Source organism: Leptopilina boulardi, unplaced genomic scaffold (assembly GCF_019393585.1).
Source record: "Leptopilina boulardi isolate dan_hultmark-lab unplaced genomic scaffold, ZJU_Lbou_2.1 LbouV2_386, whole genome shotgun sequence".
Taxonomy (NCBI): Eukaryota; Metazoa; Arthropoda; class Insecta; order Hymenoptera; family Figitidae; genus Leptopilina; species Leptopilina boulardi.
In genome coordinates this window covers 338,349-361,832 of record NW_026137958.1, presented here as the reverse complement: position 1 = coordinate 361,832, position 23,484 = coordinate 338,349, and the positions used below count along the sequence as shown (strand labels likewise).

Genomic DNA, 23,484 nt, shown 5'->3' with positions numbered 1-23,484 from the left:
CAATTTTTTAGGAACGAGTTGTTAATTTTTATACAAAAAATTTGTCAAAAGAAACAATATTCTATTTAAGAATATTATCTATCGGCATATTACCCTGTTTTATAAATTTTTTTTTTTATTTTAAAGAAATATTTTATTATTGAAAAAAAAAGTTTCGATTAAAACGAAACGTAAAAATGGAAAAGGTGACAGTAAATAAAAACAAAGTGTATATCCAAACCGCAATTCATATTTTTTTTTTCTTGTATATTTTACAAAGTAAATAGAATATAAACAATCTCTAAAATTGTTTGAAACATAAGTGTACGAATCTCGTATTAAACAATGTACATATATATTATAAAGTATACGATATATCAACAAGACAACTTTTTGGCGCGCGATTATCCGAAATTCTTTTTTTTTTTTTTTCTCCAAGTACACACAAGTATACAACATATTGATGATGACCGAGTTGTTTGGAACGTTGTTTTTTTTTATTATTATTATAATTATTATTATTATAAGTGGCAGCTTTGAGTCTTTAATTTTATCCTGCATTTATTTATCGATGTAATTCGAAATGATAAAATTCATTGATGAAAATTCATGATAATACACGCTTACAATTATTTATTTATTTGTTTTGTTTAAATATTTACACCGCGATAATAAAGTCACGAAGATTTCGTTGACCTCGTCCCCGATCTAAATCGCATTCGGCTTCACTTAATTCATGCGGGTCGGAGAAACCCGAGGGTGGATCCAATTTGGGGATGAACAAGTGTCCCGGTCCGTCGCGCTCCTGCTGCTGGTGCTCCCGGAAGACAGAGCCCGACTGGTGCCGGGAATGGCCAGACCCGTGGAGCCCGAAGATTGACCGGGCCTCCTCGCCGGTATAACGCGCCAACTGTAACATCCTGGCAAAAAAATTTTTTTTTTCCCATTATTAACAATAGTCATAATTTATTTATATTTTTTTAATAAAAAAATTATAAAAATAAAGAAAAAAATTTATAATAATAATAATAAAATTGCCCCGGAAAATTAGCCTGATATTAAAATTAAAAAAATTTAAACCACGTTGCCTGGTGAAAAATTCGTTTTTACTGTTGAAGAAAAATACAATAGTTTTTAAGTCTGATTAAAATTGACTTTGACTACTGCTCAAAAAAAAAAAAAAAAAAAAAAAAATTCAAAAATTTTGGAAAGACTGTAACTAATTTTTACTATTGACACGAAAATATTTACAAGAATTTGTAAGTCTAACTGAAATTAACTTTTACTACAAATATCAATTATATAATAATAAAATGCTTGGTCTGTCCTTCTGTCCTAACTTGAAGTTGGCCTTTTCTGATTTCACGTGTTTTTTTTGATTAGTAATCTTATGACGTGTCAAATTTTGACAATTCTTTTTCTCATTTTTGCCAAAGTTGACAAAGCTGAAATACGCAACGTTTATGATAAACGATTTTTAAAGAAATAATTTTTTAAAATGAAATATTCTATAATTTTTTGCCTAAAAAATTTTTTTTTTATAATTTGTTGATTACAAATACAAAAAAATATTTTTTAGGCAAAAAATTATAGAATTTTTTATTTTAAAAAATTGTTTTTTTAAAAATCGTTTATTATAAACGTTGCGTACTTCAGCTTCGTCCAAAGTTGTATAATTGTGTTTCCAAATTTCGGAATAAGTTTCTTTAAAATTCCAAATTTGAAAATTCAATTCAAGAAGCTGAAGTACACAACGTTTACCTACGAATTTTTTTTTAAAGTTGTATATTGATTCAAAAATTGTATACAAATAGAAAAAATTTATGATGAGAAAAAAGATGCACCAGAAAATTTCGTACAAGATAGTAATTTGAAAAAAATTTATTTTTAAAAATTAATTTTTAAGGTACCAGGGGCCAACAATTACCTATTAAATATTAATTATAAAAAGTAAAAACACAGGCCTCGAATCAACTTTAAGACACAAAAAGTCGTTTCAGTCGATTTATATTCCAAAAAAAAGTGGATTTGTTTTTTATTTTAACAAAAATATTTTACAGATTTTAAACCCGGCGAGACTAAGGTTCAATTTTGTAATACCGTGACTAAGGTAGGGTAAATTTTACCCTATAATGATTTTCTGTTTCTATATTTAAGAAAAGCTTAAAATCATGGAAATTTTTTAACAAATTTGTTTTATATTGTCTAGTAATGTAATTTATTAGTGTCACAACAAAATTTGCATTTATATAAAAATCGCAGTAAAATTCAGCATTCCTAGTTCAAACTATCGAGGAATAAAAGTTTCATAGGGTAAAATTTACCCTACCTTAGTCACGGCGGGTTAAATTAAAAAAAATTTTTTTTTAATAATAATCCTTTTCGAAGGGTTAAAGTTGAAATTTTTAGAAATAATTAAATTTCAAAAGATATTGTTAATTTTCAAACAATTATTAAATTTTACAGAACTAAAAATAATTTATAAAACAATTTTTGAAAAACATTTTTTAAATTTAATTGAATTTTCAAAGATTTAAAATTGAGATTTTTGAAATTAATTGAAACTTTAAGTGATTTTTAATTAAAATTTTGAGATGATTTCACTAAAAATTTATTAGAAAATGCGGACAAAATACAATAATTTGAAAATCATTTTTAATTGAAAAATAGTTTCAGATAGTTGAATTTTCAAAGAATATTATTAAAATAGTTAAAAAATAATTGAATTTCCTTAGAGTTATAATTGAAATTATTAAATTTCAAAAAAAAAAATTTCGATGGAAAATTTTAGAAATAATTAAATTTTAAATGCTTTTAAATTCAAATTATTGAAAATTCAATTAATCTTGAATTCAAATTTTTGAGAATAATTAAATTTTATTTGATTTTAAATTTGGAAAATAATTGAATTTCAGTTCATTTTGAATTGAAAATTTTGGGAAATAATTGAATTTTATTTGAAATTTTGGATCATAATTTAATTTAAGTTCATTTTTGATTGAAAATTTGGATTAATTTTGAATAGAAATTTTAGAAAATAATTGAATTTTATTTCATTTTAAATTGAAAACTTGGTAAATAATTAAATTTTAAATTGAAAATTTTGAATAATTATTGAATTTTAATTGATTTTGAATTAAAATTTCGGGTAATAATTGAATTTTAGTTTATTTTGAATTGAAATTTTTAAAAAATAATTCAATTTTATTGTGATATTTTTTTTTTTAAATTATAAACAATTGTTAAATTTCATAAAAATTTTAATTGAAAAATAATTTTGATATAATTGAATTTGTGATGTATTTCATTAAAATTATTAAAAATAATTAATTTAGTGAAGAATCATTTTAGTTAAAAATTTGTTAAATAATTGAATTGAAGAAGATCTGAAGAAGATCTACATTTAATACTAAAAAATGTATTTTATTTACATTTTTTTTCAAATGTAAAAAAAAAGTCGCATTTTATTAAAATAAGTCGATAAAAGTCGTATTTTTGAAAAACGTCGTATAAACCGAGGCCTGTAAACATATAATTTTCATTATTATCATTTAATATGTAATAATATTCTAATAAATTAAATTATTATTAATAATATTAATCTTTAATTTTTTTATAACAAATAATGAAATACTCAATTTGGCGCACTTGCGCGCGTTTAATTTTGCTAGTTTTACAATAATTTTGAAAGACTGACTAAAAGAATTTTTATCATTGATGATAAAATTACAAAAATTTGATCTTTGTCTGAAAAAAAAATTCGAAAATTTTTGGAAAGACTGTTACTATTGTTAAAAAAAAATTTATGAAAATTTGGACGTCTGACTGAAGTTGACTTTTACTACTAATATTTTTTATAAATAAAATTAAATAGGAATTTTACAATTTGAATGTCTGACTGAAATTTACTATTACATACTACTTACTTGGGTCGTCCCCTTCCAGGAAACGATTTTCTCTCAAAAACCGGTGAGGGTTCTGTAGACGTGCTAGATTCTGGTCCATGGTACAGGAAGTCTAGAAAGAAATTTAAAAAAAAAATTAATTTCTAACAATAAATTATGGGATATTGAATTTTTTTTAAAATTTCCATTGAATGAAAATAATTTGCCTTCTATATATTATTATTTAGTTTATTTTATTAATTATTAACTGATTTTATTTTTAAATTTTCGGTTTTTATATTTCCTTTTTAAAAATTATTTTTCACATCTAATTAATTTCTAAGGTATTAGGATTTAAAATCTATTTTTATGCTATTATTTAATTATATAATAAATAATTATCCTGGAGAAAAATGGAAATTCTGATTTAAAAATTTGGGGTAAAAAATTTTTTAGCTAACAGAAATTGTAAATTTTCATTTATTAAATGTTCTCATTATTTCCAGGCACTGAATGATGAAAAACCATAAAAGATGCAGTATAATTATTGTCAAAATAAATTCTGACAGTGCGAAATTTCTGGCTAAAATGGGAATTAAAAATAATATTTTTTTTTTTTAAATATAGATTCTCGCTAAAAATTCATCGAATCCATTTTTCTCCGTGAGGGAATTGAATAGAAAAAAACTTTTGATTTAAAAAAACGAAAAAAAAAAAAAAAAATGAAAGCGTTACTGTGAACACGCGCGTCAGCCGCAGCTACGGAGGTCGAAAGATGCGAATCGACGAGGTGATTGGAAGACTCAGTTCGGCTGCTGGTCCCGACTTCCGTGTCGCTGTCCGAGCCCAGGGTGTCGTATTCCTCCGACTCGGACTTTCCCTGATGGGTCTTGTGCGATTTATGCAATGGTGCAGAGGATGAACGACCTCCGCGCACCTTAGTGTACCGGTTGCAATCCGACTGCAATCAGACGGAATTTATTGATTGGAATGATATTAAACGTATTCGAGAGTTAATGACTGATTGAACAACAAATTAATTTTCTAATAGACTGCGTTTACACTCAGTAATTCTCATTTAGAGATTTAAAAATAATTATAATCCCCCTTGGCAAGGAACAAGTAAAGTGGGGGGGCAATGAGAGTGAAAGAGACAAAAGTAGAAATTTGTCTCCCCCACTCCGTCGCGTCTCCCACTCTTCTTATTTGCTCCTCCAATCAGGGAAAATAATTCTCAACTCGCTAAGAGTGGGGAGAGTACCTCTCTCATTTGATCTCATTACTAATATAAGCTATCACCGGGAAGAAAAATTTATTCCAAAATGCTAATCTCCACTACTATTTTTTAAAGAATAAAATTTTATTTTCTCATTAGTTATTTTTAAAAATGAGAAAATTTTTTATTCTTCAATACGAGTTAAGATTTTTTTTTTTGGAATAAAAATTAATTCAGTGTAAATGCAGTTGTTAATGAATAAATATTTGCGAAAAGGAAGCAAGAGGGACCAGCAGTCGCGCAATGATTGGTTGCAATGCTACTGTAAGATAAATTATTAGAGTCGTAATTGATTTTTTTTAATCTACTCGCAAAACAGCGAACTATTTTGTGAAATGAAAAAAATAATAATAATGAGAACTATGTATAATTGATGGGTAAATTATTATTATTATTATTATTATTGGTCTTGAAATGACACGAATGATCGTTTCGCGACGGTACATACCTGAAGAAATCATTTTTTTTTCACGAGAAGTTCCATGAGTTCGATATTTATTTGTCCATTGTGAACAATTTTCGATTTTAATTCGAATTTTTTTTTTCAATATAATTACCTTTTTTGGATCCAGATTAGATCCAATAATTTACTTACATTTTCTGCATCCAGAAGTGAATTTTTTTTTTTTTTTTTTTTTGACAAAAAAGGGATGTTTTCTAAGATTACTACACATTCAGTTTCTTTTTATTTTCAATTTAAACGAATTTTTTTATTTTTACGCAATTTGAAATTTTCAACTTTTGATATAAAATATTTGAAAAAAAAAAATTATTTTTATACAATTTACAAACGAAATAATTTGTTTTTTAAAAATAGTTTTGACTAAAATTATGTTTAAAGCATTTTATTAATTGAAGGTCTGCACAAAAGATAAAGAAATGTACAAAGATAACATTGTTTACTTTCATGGAATCTTTTACAATATTTACAATACTTTGAAACGTTCGTTTTAAATTCAAATCACGGAATTATTATTATTTTTTAATTCTATGATGAAAAGTAATAAGTAATTAATATTAAAAAATATTTTTAGTTTTAATATTTTGAAAGTAATTTCAAAAATTACATAACTTTTTTTTTTAATTCAAAGTTTTAATTTTTAATTTTTTTTTAATTTTTAAGTTTTAATTTAAAGTGTTACAAATTTAACGAAGCGGAAATATAAAACATTTTTTAATTTAAAAAAAAAAACATGCATCTAATTTTGTGCAATTTTATTTAATTTGATGAAAAAATAGTCAATCGTTTTTTTTTAAATTTAATTTCTTTTATTTATTTTAATAAAATCATGATTTATGAATAACTGAAAATATATAAATAAATGGAAAAAGTTTGCTTGAATATGGATGTATAAAAGTGAATTGTTTATACAATAATAATTTATTTATTTATATTTTTATGACTTGATTTTTGATGAGAAAAAAACATGCAACTACGAAATTTTTTCAAGCACTTGCTGATAAAAAAGAAATTTTTTTTTTTTCAACAATTACCTCGCGTAACTGTAGTGTATCAGCAGCTGATAACCGAGGATCGTGATAGACAAATGTTTGTAGAGGGGCAGCAGAGTCACATCGACTGTCGCCACCTGCAGGTACACTTTCTTTCAATTGAAATGTTGCATATGGATAAATATCTTCCGAGTACTCTGTAACCAAAAAAAAAAAAAAAAAAATTCCCATTAATTAAAATTTAAGTACAAAAAATGATTTCTGCAAAAATAATCTTTTTTTTAAACTTTTAATTTATTTTAAATTATTATTAAAATTTAACAGCATTTTCAAATACCTTCTATAAGTTCAAAATTAAAAAAAAATGTTTTCTAAACAAAATTTTGATATTGGTAAATTCACAGAAAATTAAAAGGCATTAAAATAAGCTGCAACGCTTATTATTTTAATCCAATTTTGCTTATTTTAATACCAAAATGGATTAAAATAATAAGCGTTGCAGCTTATTTTAATGCCTTTTAATTTTCTGTGTTGAATTAAAGAAGTTAGAGAAGGTTTCTGAGTTTAGTATAGAAGCTTTATAAATTAATTAGTTATTACTTTCACCTGGTATCCTTTCAAGAGTACCCATTTCATGAATTGGTGATCGAAGGGGTTTTCGTACAGTCGCATAATATTGTTCACGTTGCTCCATATTTTGTTTATTATCTAAGGCAGCTGCTGTTTGCGCATCATGAAGACTTCCCAAATCACCCATCAAAGGCCCTGAATTACAAATATTACTTGCAAACAATACTAGCAAGTAAATTTTTATTACATAAATTAATTTTTTTTGGCAATATTTTAAAAATAATGAAAATAAAAAGAGGAATTTAATTTTTTTTTTGCAAAAGAACTTACGTTTTCTGAAGCAATAAAATACAGCTCCAGCAGCAGCAATAACTGCAAATGAACTTAAAACTAATGGTAAAATAAGTTTCATATCAGAATAAACTGGTGGATGCTGTGGAATAAAATGATCAATTTCGATTGCAGGTACAGTTGAACTACTGTGAGGTTGTAGTGTTGTTATTTTATATTCAGCAACTGATGAACCCGCATTATTATGAGCTCTAACTCGAACTTCGTAACTTGTACCTGATTGTAATTCACTAAGAGTATAAGTCTTTTGTACCTGAAAAACAAGTATTTGAGAATTAAGTTAAAAAATTTTTAATTTAAAAATATCAACTTACGTCAATATTATTAGAAACAAGTGTCCAAAGTTCTTCGCCACTTCTTTTGTACTCGAGTTCAAAAAATGTTATTGGACAACCACCATCGTTCCACATATGTAAATGAAGAATAATCCATGAAACATTAACGGTTATAAATCTATCGCCACTGGCAGGTGAATCTGCTGGCTTAGAACCTTCAGTCGTTGATTTAACAATTTCACTTGGTGAACCCATACCAATTCTATTGTAAGCCGTAAGATAAATTTGATAATCCGTACCACACCAAAGTTGGGATAAAAGATGACTATTTATTTTATGCGATACTCGAACTTCCTCCCATTCACCGAATTCACGTTTATAATGAAGAATATAGCCACGTATTGGTGCACCACCATCGTCTCCATTTTTCCATTGTACATTAATGGAATTACTCGTTGAGCTTGTAGCGTGTAAAAGTGGTGCAGCTGGTGGAACTGGAAAAAAAAGCAATTTTTTTCTTGTTTTGAAAATTGTATTATTTGATGACAAACCTTGGACGGTTAAACGATGTGTGATTTGATCAGAACCATGTCGATTTTCAACAAGACAGGTGTAATTTCCGCTATCTTCACGATGAAGATCCGTTATCTGTAATGACCCATCAGGTTGCATTGAGATTCTTGCTGAAGGTTTCACCATCTCACCCCACTGTTTCCAGATTATTGATGGTTCCGGTTTTCCAACACTCTGACATGGTAATGTTACGTCCTGCTTCCAAGGCACCACTAAAGTTGTTCCAAATGAGAAAACAGCAGCTCGAACTAAAAAAAATAAATTGTTGTTACTTTTTTTGCTGATTTTAATATCATTTATAATTCTAAAAATTAAGATCAATTTGTTGTGCCTCTTTATATGAAGAACCACAAACCTTCACTGGAAGGTGAAACAGTAACGGATGGTGTTCTCGGCCCCTCTCCAACTGAAGTTGTAGCAGCTATACTACACTCATATTGAATTCTCTTGGTGAGATTGTCAGCCTGATAGCTCGTTTGATGTGATGGTAAAGCTCGACGCAACCACTTTCCTTCCGGTCCATGAACATGAACGCTGTAAGATGTAATAACACCATTGCTCCTTAGCGGTGGTTGCCAAGATACTATGATCGAATTGCTTGAACTAGCAACAGCTTTAATGCCCGCAGGCACTTCTGGTAAATCTTCTTCCGTTACACAAAAAATAGGACTCGATGCAACACCATCGCCTGCTCTTGTGTAACCCGATATTTGTACAGAATAATTTGCATGTTTCTCTAAATTATTTATCACCACTGTTAATGCTGTTGTTAATTTTGTTTCCAATCTTGTTGTTTCTGTTAGAATATCCATATTCTCCCATATTACTTTATAGCCCTTTAAAATTCCATTTAAACTCGAATCGGGCGGCGATTCCCATGATACTTGTAATGATTGTGATGAGAGAGCGGTACATCGTATATCCTGAGGTGGGCTACTTGGAACTGTATTTTTAAATTTATTTAATTATTTGAGGAAATAAAAATTATCGCTAAAGATTTAAATATATTAAAATTTTTGCTATTGTAGTAAAAGGTTAGAGGGTAAAAATTTCTTTTTTTATAACTTACCATCTTCAAGTGTTGTTGCAACAACTTCCGGTGACAATGGTCCTTGACCGAGTGCATTGAAAGCTTGAACTACAATACTGTATCGAGTGAATTTTTTAAGTCCCGGCAAGTGACACGATCGGCTGGGCATTGAAGTTCTAGCTAAGCCCAATGCTAGACTTGCTGATGATATTCGACCCTCCACTGTTCTGTATTTATATTGCTCTGCTGATAATCTAAAAGCATTGATAGGAGTTCTTTTTTTCATTTCATTTTTAAATATAGAAAAAAGTAATTTATTTTTCTTTTGATAAATTTGATTTATACCTGTATTCTTTAAATCCTACATGATAGCCCAATATTTCACCATTCCATAAATCATGATCAGGAGGATCCCACGTAACTTTTACTTCTGTTGAACTAACAGGATCTACTTTTAGGTTCCTGGCAGGACCTCCAGGTTTTTCTCCTTCTGTCGTTGCATCCATTACCTAATTTTAAAAAATAAAAAGAAAACAGTAATTTCAAAATTTATTTCAATCGAATAATCGGTTACTTGACTATTAGCAAATAAATATTTACTGGAACCAAATAATTTTTATTTGGATCAATAATTTCTGTATTTGAAACAAATACCATTTGACTCAAATAAATTTTTTTTTAGGGATGATAAAAATAGGACTATATATATATAATGATAAACTCACATCACTAGCTTGACTCCTTCCAAGATCATTTTCCGCAAAGACTCTAAACTGATAAGTAACCGCTGGTCGTAAACCATTTATATGTCCTTGAGCTTCATTTCCAGGAACGTTTGTGTGAAAAGTATGATCATGCCATACATCTGAAAGCGATAAAAAACAATTTATCGCTATACAATAAATGCTATATATATAATACAATGAATTACGTGAAAATAAACTCTTTTTTTGAAAATAATTTTAAAAAAAATAAATTCTGTTCTTTTAATAAATTCTTTTTTTAAATAAATTTTTTTTTTAAATATCCTTTTTTTTAAAATAATTTGTTTTAAATACCCTTTTCTTTAAAATAAATTAAATTACAATATGAAACTAATATGAGGAAAATTAAATTACCAGTCTCAATTTTATATTCAATGATGTACTTAGTGATTGGACTATTGCCATCTTGGCTGGTGGTCCATCCAAGTTTAATGAATCTACTGCCTTTTTCGGTAACCCGTAAATTTTTCGGAAAGTCAGGTGGCTCTGCAATTAATAAAGACATATCTTTTTAAAAAAGATTTTGTTTCTCCCATTTTTCATCATTTTTCCAAGCATTGGATTTTCAGAATTTTGTTCTAATTGTGTCTTAATTTTCAAAAAAAATATTAATGAACGAAAAAGAAGAAATAATTAAAAATTTTTAGCACATGAATTGTTTTTTTAAAATTACAATCGTTTATGGAAAAGAAATTTATTTTTTCAAAATATTATAATTTTAGTATAAAAAATTCTAAATCACGTTTTTTTATGTTACAGATATCGAGGGAAAGTTCTGAATGTTCATCTTATGAAGACATCTAAAAGGTTTGAAAAATCCACTAATAATAATTATTAATTAATTAACAAACGACAATTCAAATTAGATTAAATATTTAAATTTTATTTTTTTAATTCAATCAGTAAAAACCAATTTCAAAGTTTTTTTTTTTCAAACTTTATCAATGAATAGTAGAAGTGAATTTTCACTCCTTTGAAAATTCTCCGTCAATTAAAATGCATGAGATATATAAAAAAAAAAAATAAGAAAAAAGATGCGGTTGTACCTTGAATGTAAAGATGCATCGTCATTTCGTCACGGCCATAAGCATTTGATGCCATGCAAAAATATCGACCGCTATCTTCTCGTGTTGTGCCGATAAGTTCAAGAATGCTCACTGCACCGTCCGTGGTGTTGAGCTCTTTTACCGTATAACGATAATCCGAGACAGCAGGATCAAGGAGTGATCCAGCTTTTCTCCAGACAATTTTTAGAGGATGATCACCCTTCGCGTCGCATCTCAATGAAGCATTTGACCCAAAGCGTGCCGTCTGATTCTTGTGCTTCTCTTTAAAATGCGCCGGTGCTACAAACCAATATTGCTTAAAACTTTATACGCCATGAATTTTGATACGACTGTATTAAAATAATTTTGCATGATAATTGTCTCGATCTCTCAAAGAGAAAAGAAAGAAAAAGAGAGAGAGAGAGAAAAAAAGGAGAGAAGTTCAAAACTTGTTTTGTTTTCTTCTTTTTCTGCCCGTTTTCTCGGGTCTTTCAGATTCTTTAAGTAGATTTCAAGAAGTGAAAAACGTTATAAAGAGCTATCAAGATAGCTGACTTTTAAAAAGGTATATGGAAATACAATGTTTCAAAGTTTACAATTTAAAAAGTTGCTAAGTTATGAATTTCTCTCTTTTGTTATTGTTGAAATTGATAATTTTTTCAATTCGTTTTTTGAAATTAATTTTTGGGGTTTCGTGGCTTTGGTTTGAAAACCTTATAAATTAGCTTTGCCGTCCGTCTATCCGTCGTACATTCGTAGGGTTGCCACGATAACAGTTACCATAGGAACCATTTCCATGACAACCGTTTCCATAGGGTCATAGCATCCGTTTCCATGACAGCTGTTTCAATAACAACCGTTTCTATGACAACTGTTTCATTAGCAGCCATTACCATAGAAACCATAGCAACCGTTTCCCAAGCAACTGTTTCAATAGCAGCCGTTACAATGGAAACCATAGCAATCGTTTCTATAGCAACTGTTTCCATGACAACTGTTTCAATAGCATCCGTTACCATGGAAACCATAGCAACCATTTCCATGACAACTATTACCATAGAAACCCTTTCCATTCCAACTGTTTCAATAGCATCCGTTACCATGTAAACCATAAAACAGTTTCCATGACAACTGTTGCCACAGCAACCGTTTCCATAGCAACTGTTTTCATGACAGATGTTTCAATAGCAGCCGTTTCCATGACAACTATTACTAGAGCAACCGTTTCCATAGCAACTGTTTCCATGACAGCTGTTTCAAAAGCAGCCGTTTCCATGGAACCAGAGCAACCTTTTCCATTCTAACTGTTTCAATAGCATCCGTTACCATGTAAACCATAAAACAGTTTCCATGACAACTATTACCACAGCAACCATTTCCATAGTAACCGTTTCCTTGACAACTGTTTCCACAGCAACCGTTTCCATGACAATTGTTACCATGACAACTGTTTCAATAGCAACCGTTACCATGGCAACCGCTTTCAAAGGGCCATAGCAACCATTTTCTTGACAACTTTTTCCATAGCAACCGTTTCCTTGACAACTGTTTCCATAGCAACCGTTTCCTTGACAACTGTTTCCATAGCAACCGTTTCCATGACAACTGTTTCCATAGCAACCGTTTCCATGACAACTGTTTCCATAGCAACTGTTTCAATAGCAACCGTTACCATGGCAACCGCTTCCATAGGGCCATAGTAACCATTTCCCTGACAACTGTTTCCATAGCAACCGTTTCCATGACAACTGTTTCCATAGCAACTGTTTCAATAGCAACCGTTACCATGGCAACCGCTTCCATAGGGCCATAGTAACCATTTCCCTGACAACTGTTTCCATAGCAACCGTTTCCATGACAACTGTTTCCATAGCAACTGCTTCAATAGCAACCGTTTCCATGACAACTGTTTCCATAGCAACCGTTTCCATGACAACTGTTTCAATAGCAATCGTTACTAAGGCAACCGCTTCCATATGGCCATAGCAACCATTTCCTTGACAACTTTTTCCATAGCAACCGTTTCTTTGACAACTGTTTCCACAGTAACCGTTTCCATGACAACTGTTTCCATAGCAACCGATTCCATGACAACTGTTTCCATAGCAACCGTTACCATGTCAACCGCTTCCATAGGGCCATAGCAACCATTTCCTTGACATCTTTTATCATAATAACCGTTTCCTTGACAACTGTTTCCATAGCAACCGTTTCCATGACAACTGTTTCCATAGCAACTGTTTCTATAGCAACCGTTACCATGGCAACCGCTTCCATAGGGCCATAGCAACCGTTTCCTTGACAACTGTTTCAATAGCAACCGTTTCCATGACAACTGTTTTTATAGCAACCGTTACCATGGCAACCATTTCCATGACAACCGTTACTATAGCAACTGTTACTATGGCAACCTATTTTCTATTTTTTTTTTAAACAAATTTTTGAAATGAATATTTGTAACATGAAATATTAAATGTAAAATTTGATTTTTTTTACCGTTGACGGTGAGATGAACCAATTTGCTTAAACCAGCTCCAATTCCATTAACAGCCTCGCAAAGATAATAACCTTCATGTCCCTCTTGTACTCTTCCAAAAACTAAAGAGCCATTTGAATGCATACTGAGATCTTGAGTATGTTCATGATTCAAAATATCGTGATAATTTCCCGGTCCCTTTCCAGCACCCCTTCGCCATGTTACAGTTGGTGGTGGAAATCCATCAGCGTGACAGTGTAATGTCAATCGTGACATACCTTCAGGTGCATGAACATCCTGAGGTTCCATCACCCATCTCGGTGGAACTATATATTGGGATGAAAGAAAAAATGTATTTTTTTTTGTCTTCATTAGAGAAATTTTTTTTTTTTTCTTTTTTAATTTAACCCTCGTAGCAAAAACTTACGGGTCAAACTACTTTGAAAAGATCAGAGAGTGCAATTAGTAGAAAAGTAGAAAATCTAGAGCGGAAATGTTGTGACTTTAAACGAAATGTCCAAAGTGTCGAGAATCTTAACGTGATGATCTTGAAAAGAAGTGACGTTAATTGAAATACAATTTAGATTCTTTACAACACTTTTCAATATAAATCTGATCTTTTCATTTTTTTTCTTTATCAGGGCAAAAGGCAAGAGGCAAAAAAAAATAAATTGCATTTTTTTTTCATTATAATTATTTTCTCTCCCTTTTTTTAAAAAAAGAAAATCGTCGCAAAGAAAAGAAAAAGTTAGTCTTCAAGTATAATTTAAATAGATAAAGCTTAACAAATTTAATTTACGAGAAGAAGCTCACCCACAAAAATAATGGGATGGAAGATCGTTATGCAAAGTGGCAACTTTTTTTTATTTTTATTCTCTAAAGTAGAAAAATTATAATTTTTCCTTTTTTTCAAAAAAAAAAAACATATTTTATAATTTAAATTGACAATTTTATAGGATGTTGTAAATTTGAATGTTGTCAATTCGTAAATGAAATATGTTTTTTAAAAAAAAGTTGTATTTTTTTTATTACAGTTGTATATAATGTGCAAAAATATGTGCCTTGTACCGTACACATGTAGCTCACGTGTAACAGAACAAATTAATAGAAATATGTGCCAGGTGATAAATTTAATAATAAAATAAAAAAAAATAAAATAAAATAATCGATAGCGTGACATATTAGTGCTGTGCGGACATTTTTACCAATTAGCCGTCGTGATAGAGTGCGAGTTTCCGTGAAAATCAGTGCCCAGACGACAAAATAATAATGCCGACATCCAAGAGTTGTGAATATAATGCTAGTGAGAGTTTTGAGTGCTGGTATTGTGTCATGCGAAACGTGAAAGGGCGAGAGGACAGGATTAATTGTTCTCATATCCTAATGAGAGATTTGACATTATTTTAATTGCAACACAAATTTAATTATATTTTGTTTTGTCTTCATTTAAATATATATATATATTTCGACGCCTCCCGTTGATAAAATTTTATTCTAACACCAGTAGAATAAAATAACTCTTTTTCGAAAATTTCATGCAACTTGTGATTTCACATTTTTTTTTCCAAAAAATACTTGATTGAGTAAAAATTTTGAGAACTGAAAAATAATATAAAGAATCGTTGACAGAGTTTATTAATATTTTGTCAAAAAATTTATTTTGAAAAAGATTTCTTAATTGGGGAAATGAACTATTTGCTGTCACAGCAAATTACGTTAGCTACATGGAAAAAAATTGTTGTCTGGAAAAGCGATAAGTTTCTTTGCAAACAGTGATATATTTCTTTAGAGTAGAAAAAAATTTTGCTGATTTAGTGAAACATATCGCTGTTCATGATAAAGATTTTTTTGCGAGTGATATAGAGACAGCAACCAAATTTGCTGTGTGGTCAAAAAAGTTTTACAGTAAACTTTTAAAAATAAACACTGATATTGTTTATCACAGCAAACTTTTTCGTTGTCATAGCCAAAAATTTAGCTGTGGTTACTAATTTTAATAGATCCGATAGCAAAAATCAGTGAGCATCTGTAAGCAATTTCTTTTTTTCCATGAACTTATGTGAAATATTATTTTATTAATCTTAAAGCTAAAAATGCACATTTTTGTTTATTATTAAACACAGAAAAAAAGAAATTGCTTACAGATTCTAACTGATGTTTACTAACAGATCTATCAAAATTAGTAACTACAGCTAAATTTTTTTGCTATGACAGCGAAAAAGTTTGCTATGATAAACAATATCAGTCTTAATTTTTAAAAATTTACTATCACAGGAAACTTTTTTTGATCCCACAGCAAATTTGTTCGCTGTCCCTATATTGACTAACGTAATTTGATGTGACAGCAAATAATTCGCTGCCACAGTAAATTTTTTCAATGCGTGTAGGAAAGCAAACATTGGTTAATTTTACCAATATTTAAAAAATGTACACTTGTAGATAAAGTTTACTGTGGCAGCGAACTATTTGCTGCAACATCAAATTATATTAGCTAATATAGGGACAGCGAACAAATTTGCTGTGGGGTCAAAAAAGTTTGACAGTAAAATTTTAAAAATTAACACTGATATTGTTTATCACATAAAACTTTTTCGTTGTCATAGCAAAAAATTTAGCTGTGGTTACTAATTTTAATAGATCCGATAGCAAAAATCAGTGAGCATCTGTAAGCAATTTCTTTTTTTCCGTGAACTTATGTGAAATATTATTTTATTAATCTTAAAGCTAAAAATTCACATTTTTGTTTATTATTAAACACAGAAAAAAGGAATTGCTTACAGATGCTAACTGATGTTTACTATCAGATCTATCAAAATTAGTAACTACAGCTAAATTTTTTTGCTATGACAGCGAAAAAGTTTGCTATGATAAACAATATCAGTCTTAATTTCTAAAAATTTACTATCACAGCAAACTTTTTTTGATCCCACAGCAAATTTGTTCGCTGTCCCTATATTGGCTAACGTAATTTGATGTGGCAGCAAATAATTCGCTGTCACAGTAAATTTTTTCAATGCGTGTAGGAAAGCAAACATTGGTTAATTTTACCAATATTTAAAAAATGTACACTTGTAGATAAAGTTTGCTGTGGCAGCGAACTATTTGCTGCCACATCAAATTATGTTAGCTAATATAGGGACAGCGAACAAATTTGCTGCCACATCAAATTATGTTAGCTAATATAGGGACAGCGAACAAATTTGCTGTGAGGTCAAAAAAGTTTGGGACATTTTTAAAAATTATGCTCATCACAGCAAACTTTTTTGTTGTCCTAGCAAAAAAATTATCAGTGTTTACTAATTTTGAAAGATTCTACAGCATCTTTAAGCGATTCTTTTTTTTCCGTGTAATTAATAACATAATGGCAAATAATTCGCTGCCACAGCAAATTTTTTCAATGCGTGAACAATTGATTAAAAATTAAATTTTATGAAAATAAAGGAATTTTCCGATTTAACATTTTATCAACGGAGAGCGTCTACATTAAGAAAATAATTAAAAAAAATGAAAAATAATAAAAATATTAAAAACAAAGAGAATATTAAATAAAAAAAAAAATACAAATAATATTCTTTTGAAAAAAAGAATTAATAAAATTGTTAAAAGTAAAATAAAAATTGTTTATTTGTACACTTGTTGAAATTGTTGTGCTTTTTGTTAAGGAATAAAGTAACTTTTATGATTCGAAGCTGACACAGTAGATATAAAAGCTTTCAAACTCAATTGAAGTTTATAGTGGTGGTCAGCAGCTTTTTTCTGGTGTGTTGGCTTTCCATAAAAGTTACAATTTCAAGAGAGGAAAATTAATGTTGCGGTTTGGTACAATATACATATATATATATTTGGATATGCTTGAGATATTGATTACGGATTTGGAATTGGTTAAATTCGGATTAAATGCGGAAAATTGAAATATATATATACGAAAGCAATATATGTGTTTGTTGTGCGCTGTGCTTATATTAGTGCGTCGCTTGATTCCTTTCATTAGAAATTGTCATACATATGTAATTAAAATTATCCAATATTCTATTTCTATATAAATTATATTGACATAATTTTCATATCAATTAATTGTAGAATAGAATTTCTTACAAATTAGACATAAAATAAATATAAACACAGTTAATTTAAAATTATCAAATTGATATAATTATGAAATAATAATAATAATAATATAATGAAGAGAATCAAGTGTTTTGAAAAGAGTGCATATTGCTTTGTGCTTTTGCGAATGTGCATTTGGTGCGGTTTTTTTTAAAAAATAAAAATCCTTTTTTTTTTTTTGCTCGCTCATGCTCTCTCCTGGGAGACGCAGCAGTAACGACAGAGGTGAAAAAGTGCGAAAATCGTGAACAGCCCAGCTTGAAGTTTTTTTTTTTTTTTTTTTTTTGTTTTTGATCGCGGATATTACTTTACCACGAACGATTAATTCGGCAGTCCTAAAAACCTCTGCCACTGAATTGCGAGCCACACATGTATAGTTTCCTGTGTGAGCAGCTGTGACTCGTTCAATAACAATTGTACTGGAATGAGCATCGATGCTGGTGACTCTTAAACCAGTATTTTGACCCACTTTCGAATTGGGCAACATCCCAGAGGGACCGAAATTAGAATTAGAGATTGATTCACCGTCCTTCGACCACAAAATCGTGAATGGCGGATCACCCTTCTCTATCATGCATGTCACCTGTGAGCGAACACCTTCCTGAAGGTCCTTGTTAAAACTAAATTCGGCAATCTTGGGCGGAACTGAAACGTACAAAATAAAGGTCGAATGTGTGAGATAATTTCAAAATTCAAAAACTATTTGTATATGAGCAGCAATTTCCTTCCTGTTTTTCATTCTTTGTTGAGAAAAATAATTCGGTATTTGTGTCACAATCTTGTGAAAATGATTTATTGTGTATCATTTGAATTAGATTAGTTGGAAAAATTCTACTTGGAAAATAATGTTTAATATGAAATTTAGTACAAGTGGAAGAAATTAGTTTCACTCAGACGGAAAAATAAAAATTCTTGTAATTTTACTATTAGTGGTTAAAATAACTATTTAATTCGCAAAATTTGACTGTGAGTAGTAAAAGTAAATTTCAGTCAGGCAGAAATATAATTAAATTTTTTGTGCCAGTAGTAAGAGTACGTTTTAGTCAGACAGAACTGTAGAAACTTATAATTTTCGTTTTAGTAGTAATAGTAGATTAGGACTGTGGAAAACTCACAATTTTTTATCAGTAGTAACTGTAGGTTTTAGTCAGGCATAAATATCTTTTTTGGTTTCAGTAGTAACAGTAGGTTTTAGTCAGACATAAATTTATTTTTTTGTTTCAGTAGTATTAGTAAGTTTTAGTCAGACGTAAGTATAATTTTTTTTATTTCTTCTGTCAGTAGTAAGAGTAAGTTTTAGTCAGACAGTACAATAAAGCGTTATAATTTTTATGTTAGTAGTAACAGTAGATTTTAGTCAGACATAAATGTAATTTTTTGTTTCACTAGTAACAGTAGGTTTTTAGTCAGACAGAAAATTATTTTTTTGGTTCAGTAGTACTAAAAAGTTATAGTCAGACATAAGTATAATTTTTTTATTTCTTCTGTCAGTAGTAACAGTAAGTTTTAGTCAGACAGTACTATAAAGCGTTATAATTATTAGTCAAATGTGATAGTCAGATTGAAATGTAAAAACTCTTATTACTTTTCCGATTGTAGTAAAAGTAAGTTTCAGTCAGACTTAATTATAGTTTTTAAATTTTTTTGTGCCAGTAGTAATAGTAAGTTTTAGTCAGACAGAACTTTTTTGTCATTTTTGTCTCAGTAGTAACAGTATGTTTTAGTCAGACATAAATATAATTTTTTTGATTCAGTAGTAACAGTAGGTTTTAGTCAGACATAAATGTAATTTTTTGTTTCAGTAGTAACAGTAGGTTTTTAGTCAGACATAAAATTATTTTTTTGGTTCAGTAGTACTAGTAGGTTTTAGTCAGACATAAATATAATTTTTTGTTTCAGTAGTAATAGTAGATTTTAGTCAGACAAACTGTACTCTTATAAATTTATTTCTAGTAGTACGAGTAAGTTATAGTCAGACTGAACTGTAAAAACGTTTATTTATTTTTCGGCAGTAGTAATAGTAAGTTTTAGTCAGACAGAACTTTTTTGTCATTTTTGTCTCAGTAGTAACAGTATGTTTTAGTCAGACATAAATATAATTTTTTTGATTCAGTAGTAACAGTAGGTTTTAGTCAGACATAAATGTAATTTTTTGTTTCAGTAGTAACAGTAGGTTTTTAGTCAGACATAAAATTATTTTTTTGGTTCAGTAGTACTAGTAGGTTTTAGTCAGACATAAATATAATTTTTTGTTTCAGTAGTAATAGTAGATTTTAGTCAGACAAACTGTACTCTTATAAATTTATTTCTAGTAGTACGAGTAAGTTATAGTCAGACTGAACTGTAAAAACGTTTATTTATTTTTCGGCAGTAGTAATAGTAAGTTTTAGTCAGACAAAATTTTTTTGTCATTTTTGTCTCAGTAGTAACAGTAGGTTTTAGTCAGGCATAAATATAATTTTTTTGTTTCAGTAGTAACAGTAGGTTTTAGTCAGATATAAATATAATTTTTTTGTTTCAGTAGTAACAGCAGGTTTTAGTCAGACAGAAATATATTTTTTGTTTCAGTAGTAACAGTAAATTTTAGTCAGACAAACTGTACTCTTATAAATTTATTTCTAGTAGTACGAGTAAGTTATAGTCAGACTGAACTGTAAAAACTCTTATTTAGTTTTCGTCAGTAGTAAAAATAAGTTTCAGTCAGACATAAGTATAATTTTTTTTATTTCGTCTGTCAGTAGTCAGAGTAATTTTTAGTCAGACGTCTTGCAGTATTAAGGATTTCGGTACTGTTTTTTTTACACAACTCTTAAAAATTTATAAACGATATTAATTAAAAATGTTTATTCAAGCTGAAAAATATGTATATGAGAAAAAATAAACAACTGTAGGCATTAACTTTGTGAATTAAAATTGCTTTTGTAAAAATTTCCGTAAAAGACGCCTCATTAAGCGCTTTTTTAAAGAAAAATAAAAATAATGCAGTAGACGTTCTCCAACTTCTTTTATGTTCTGCATTCATCAGTGTCCTGTAATGTATGTATCTAAAAAAAATGTATAATCATGTTAATTTAAATCATGTAAATGTAATTGTTTCTATATAAATAATTTTTTTTCCAAATATTTATAAATTTATGTTAAATTCTATAATTATTATTAATTATAAAATTCATAAATTTTTCTAAATAGAAGAAAATAAATTACAAAAAATATTTGGTAGGATTGTGTATTAAAATTTGTATGCGTGTTGAAATGAATTTGACACCTGAAAAATGAAACTTGTTTCCAGCGATGCCTAAACCTTCGTTTATCAACAAGAACAAAGAGAGTAATTTTTTTTCCTTCTTCTTCTTCTTTTTTTTTTTTTTTTTTTATTCCTGTTGTTTTATTTTTGGAGACGTTGACTGGTATGTCTCAAGCCTCAGGGTATTAGATGAGGCAATACTCCTCGTTTGGAAATAATTCAGAACTCGAGAACAAACATAATGGTACGATATATAAATGTCAGTGTATCTGTGTTTGTTGGAAAAAAAAAAATTGTGATATTCATAGTTTTTTATGAGAGAGAGAAAGAGAGAGATGGAAAGAGTAAACATGTCTGGTTTTTGGTTGTCGGCACAGCACACGACATGAAATCACCCTCGGGCTCTTCGTTTCGGTTTTCGGCTCTTTCTTCCGCTTTGATTTTTTCCCTTTTTTTTTTTTATTTTCACAAATAAATAAGAAAATTTCAATAATAAATGATGAATACAAAAGTTTGGAAATTTCTTTTTTTTTTTAATTTTTTAATATCGTATTTGGAATATTAAAAAAAAAATTTTGATATTTGGGTATTAATAAAAGCAGCCCTTGATTTCGTACCGTGAACCTCTAAACGTTCAGTGCGCGAAGTATTAGCGGCATCGTTACTTGCGACGCATGTATAATTGCCATTATGTTCGGGCGAGGCACTATGAATCTTGAGTGCGAGATCAAATTCGCCACTTTGATGTGTGTCCACTGCTCTTGGATTCAAAGGACCTCCATCTTTAAGCCACACTATCCTCAATGGTGAATCACCTTCGCTTACAACACAAGTCACGTGCACTCTTGCTCCAGCTTGAACATCCGCGGGAAAGTTAAATGGATTTATTTTTGGTGGTACTGCAAAATTACAACAAATTGCCAAACTTATTATTCTCAATAATACAAATCAAGTTTAAATCCTCTTGCTTTTCTTTTTCCGTAGTGGATGGTGACGCAATCAATGTTGAAAAATCGTTTCTCCTTTTTTTTTTATTCCTTTGGATAAAAATATTGTTAAAAAAATAAAAAATATTTTTTTTTTAATAAACATCTGTAATTTGTTAATAACATTTGTTTTGTTTTTATTAGAAAATTGAAAATTAGATTTCGAATTTTAAAAATTGGTTTATTATTTACCTTTAACGTCAATTTGTACAGTTTTTGAACTTGATCGTCCTTGTTTATTTTTGGCGGTACACTTGTATTCGCCTTGATCGGTGCTGCTGTCCACATTTTGAAGGACCAAAGTACCATTACGTGAAACTTGCTGCCGCCGACTAGTCGGAAGAACTTGGCCGTCTGCGAAAAGTCAAGTAAGACGAATTCGATTACGCGTTGAACGAGAGAGAAAACTATATATATATATATAGAGTAGTGTTGCTCGAACAAACTTTTCAATTCGTTTTACGGCATCTCGAATAACTAGGAAAAACTTTAACTGTGAGTAGCTATATTTTTCAACCCCCCCCCCTTTATCTGATTGCCGTTGTATTCAATTTGAACTTAATAAAAAAAAAACCGCATCTTTTTTTTCAACCAAAAAAGAATATGGAACTAATTTTTCTTATAATTTGAATTTAACAAGTTTTTCTCTTTCTAAATAATCAAGATTTTAATCTCTAAATTTAATTTAGTAAAAAATAATAATTTTTTTTTTTTACTATATTTTCTGAGGTCAATGACCCGTTTTACTTGGAGCTCGATTTCTTCATTTATTTTTCATCTAATAATATTCATTAATTCAGCAGTTGAGTTCAACGATCACTTGTCAGCCTGAGATGTATATAAATAAAGTTTCAGTTATTCTATATGCGGTTTTCCGTAATTTGACATTTATAATATTAAAAAATTAAACATTAATTTGGAAATAGATTTAACATTTCGTTAGTGTAGTGGATAAATTCATAATTTACTTTAATATTACAAATTGAAGTAATTGACAAAATTATATAAGAAATCGTAATTTAAAAGAGAGGTGTTTAAGTATTTGGTAAACAATGTTTTGTCTTATTAAAACTGTCTTCTACTACTTAAGTAAAAGACAATTTTAAAACGTTTCGCCTGACTAAAACATTATTTTTCTATTGTAAAATACATTATAAGTCTGACTAAAATTGCCTTCTACTACTTAAATTAAAGAAATTGATATTTTAAAACGTTTCGCCTGACTAAAACATTATTTTTCTGCTGTAAAATATATTATAAGTCTGACTAAAATTTAGTTACACTACTAAATTCCGCTTTGAAAAAGTTTTGCCTGACTAAAATTGGCTTCTACTACTTAAATTAAATTCAATCCTGTTTTATAATTTTTCGTCTGACTAAAATCATCTATCACTACTTAAATGAAATAAATTATATTAATACGTCTCGTCTGACTAAAATTGTCATCTACTACTTCAATTAAAAAAGTCCT

General features: G+C 29.1%; 1 protein-coding gene across 7 annotated transcripts in view; it reads right to left on the bottom strand.

Annotated features, from left to right (window-relative positions):
• Positions 1-209: 209 nt before the first annotated feature.
• Positions 210-23,484, bottom strand: part of LOC127288432 (cell adhesion molecule Dscam2-like) — a 155,297-nt gene continuing 132,022 nt past the window's right edge. For 2 of the 7 annotated variants that reach the window (XM_051315866.1, XM_051315867.1), the window contains exons 10-26: positions 22,206-22,367; positions 18,096-18,428; positions 13,697-14,002; positions 11,201-11,500; positions 10,509-10,640; positions 10,116-10,255; positions 9,736-9,899; positions 9,430-9,644; positions 8,716-9,303; positions 8,339-8,608; positions 7,827-8,281; positions 7,492-7,765; positions 7,192-7,386; positions 6,634-6,788; positions 4,599-4,824; positions 3,906-3,996; positions 210-899 (exon numbers count right to left, since the gene is read on the bottom strand). In XM_051315866.1, the coding sequence (XP_051171823.1) occupies positions 638-899; positions 3,906-3,996; positions 4,599-4,824; positions 6,634-6,788; positions 7,192-7,386; positions 7,492-7,765; positions 7,827-8,281; positions 8,339-8,608; positions 8,716-9,303; positions 9,430-9,644; positions 9,736-9,899; positions 10,116-10,255; positions 10,509-10,640; positions 11,201-11,500; positions 13,697-14,002; positions 18,096-18,428; positions 22,206-22,367 (4,268 nt within the window). In that variant the 3' untranslated portion in view covers positions 210-637. Of the gene's footprint in view, positions 900-3,905; positions 3,997-4,598; positions 4,825-6,633; positions 6,789-7,191; positions 7,387-7,491; positions 7,766-7,826; positions 8,282-8,338; positions 8,609-8,715; positions 9,304-9,429; positions 9,645-9,735; positions 9,900-10,115; positions 10,256-10,508; positions 10,641-11,200; positions 11,501-13,696; positions 14,003-18,095; positions 18,429-21,644; positions 21,927-22,205; positions 22,368-23,484 lie in introns of all 7 variants that reach the window. The other 5 variants (XM_051315871.1, XM_051315868.1, XM_051315869.1 and 2 more) reach the window with 5 other exon arrangements.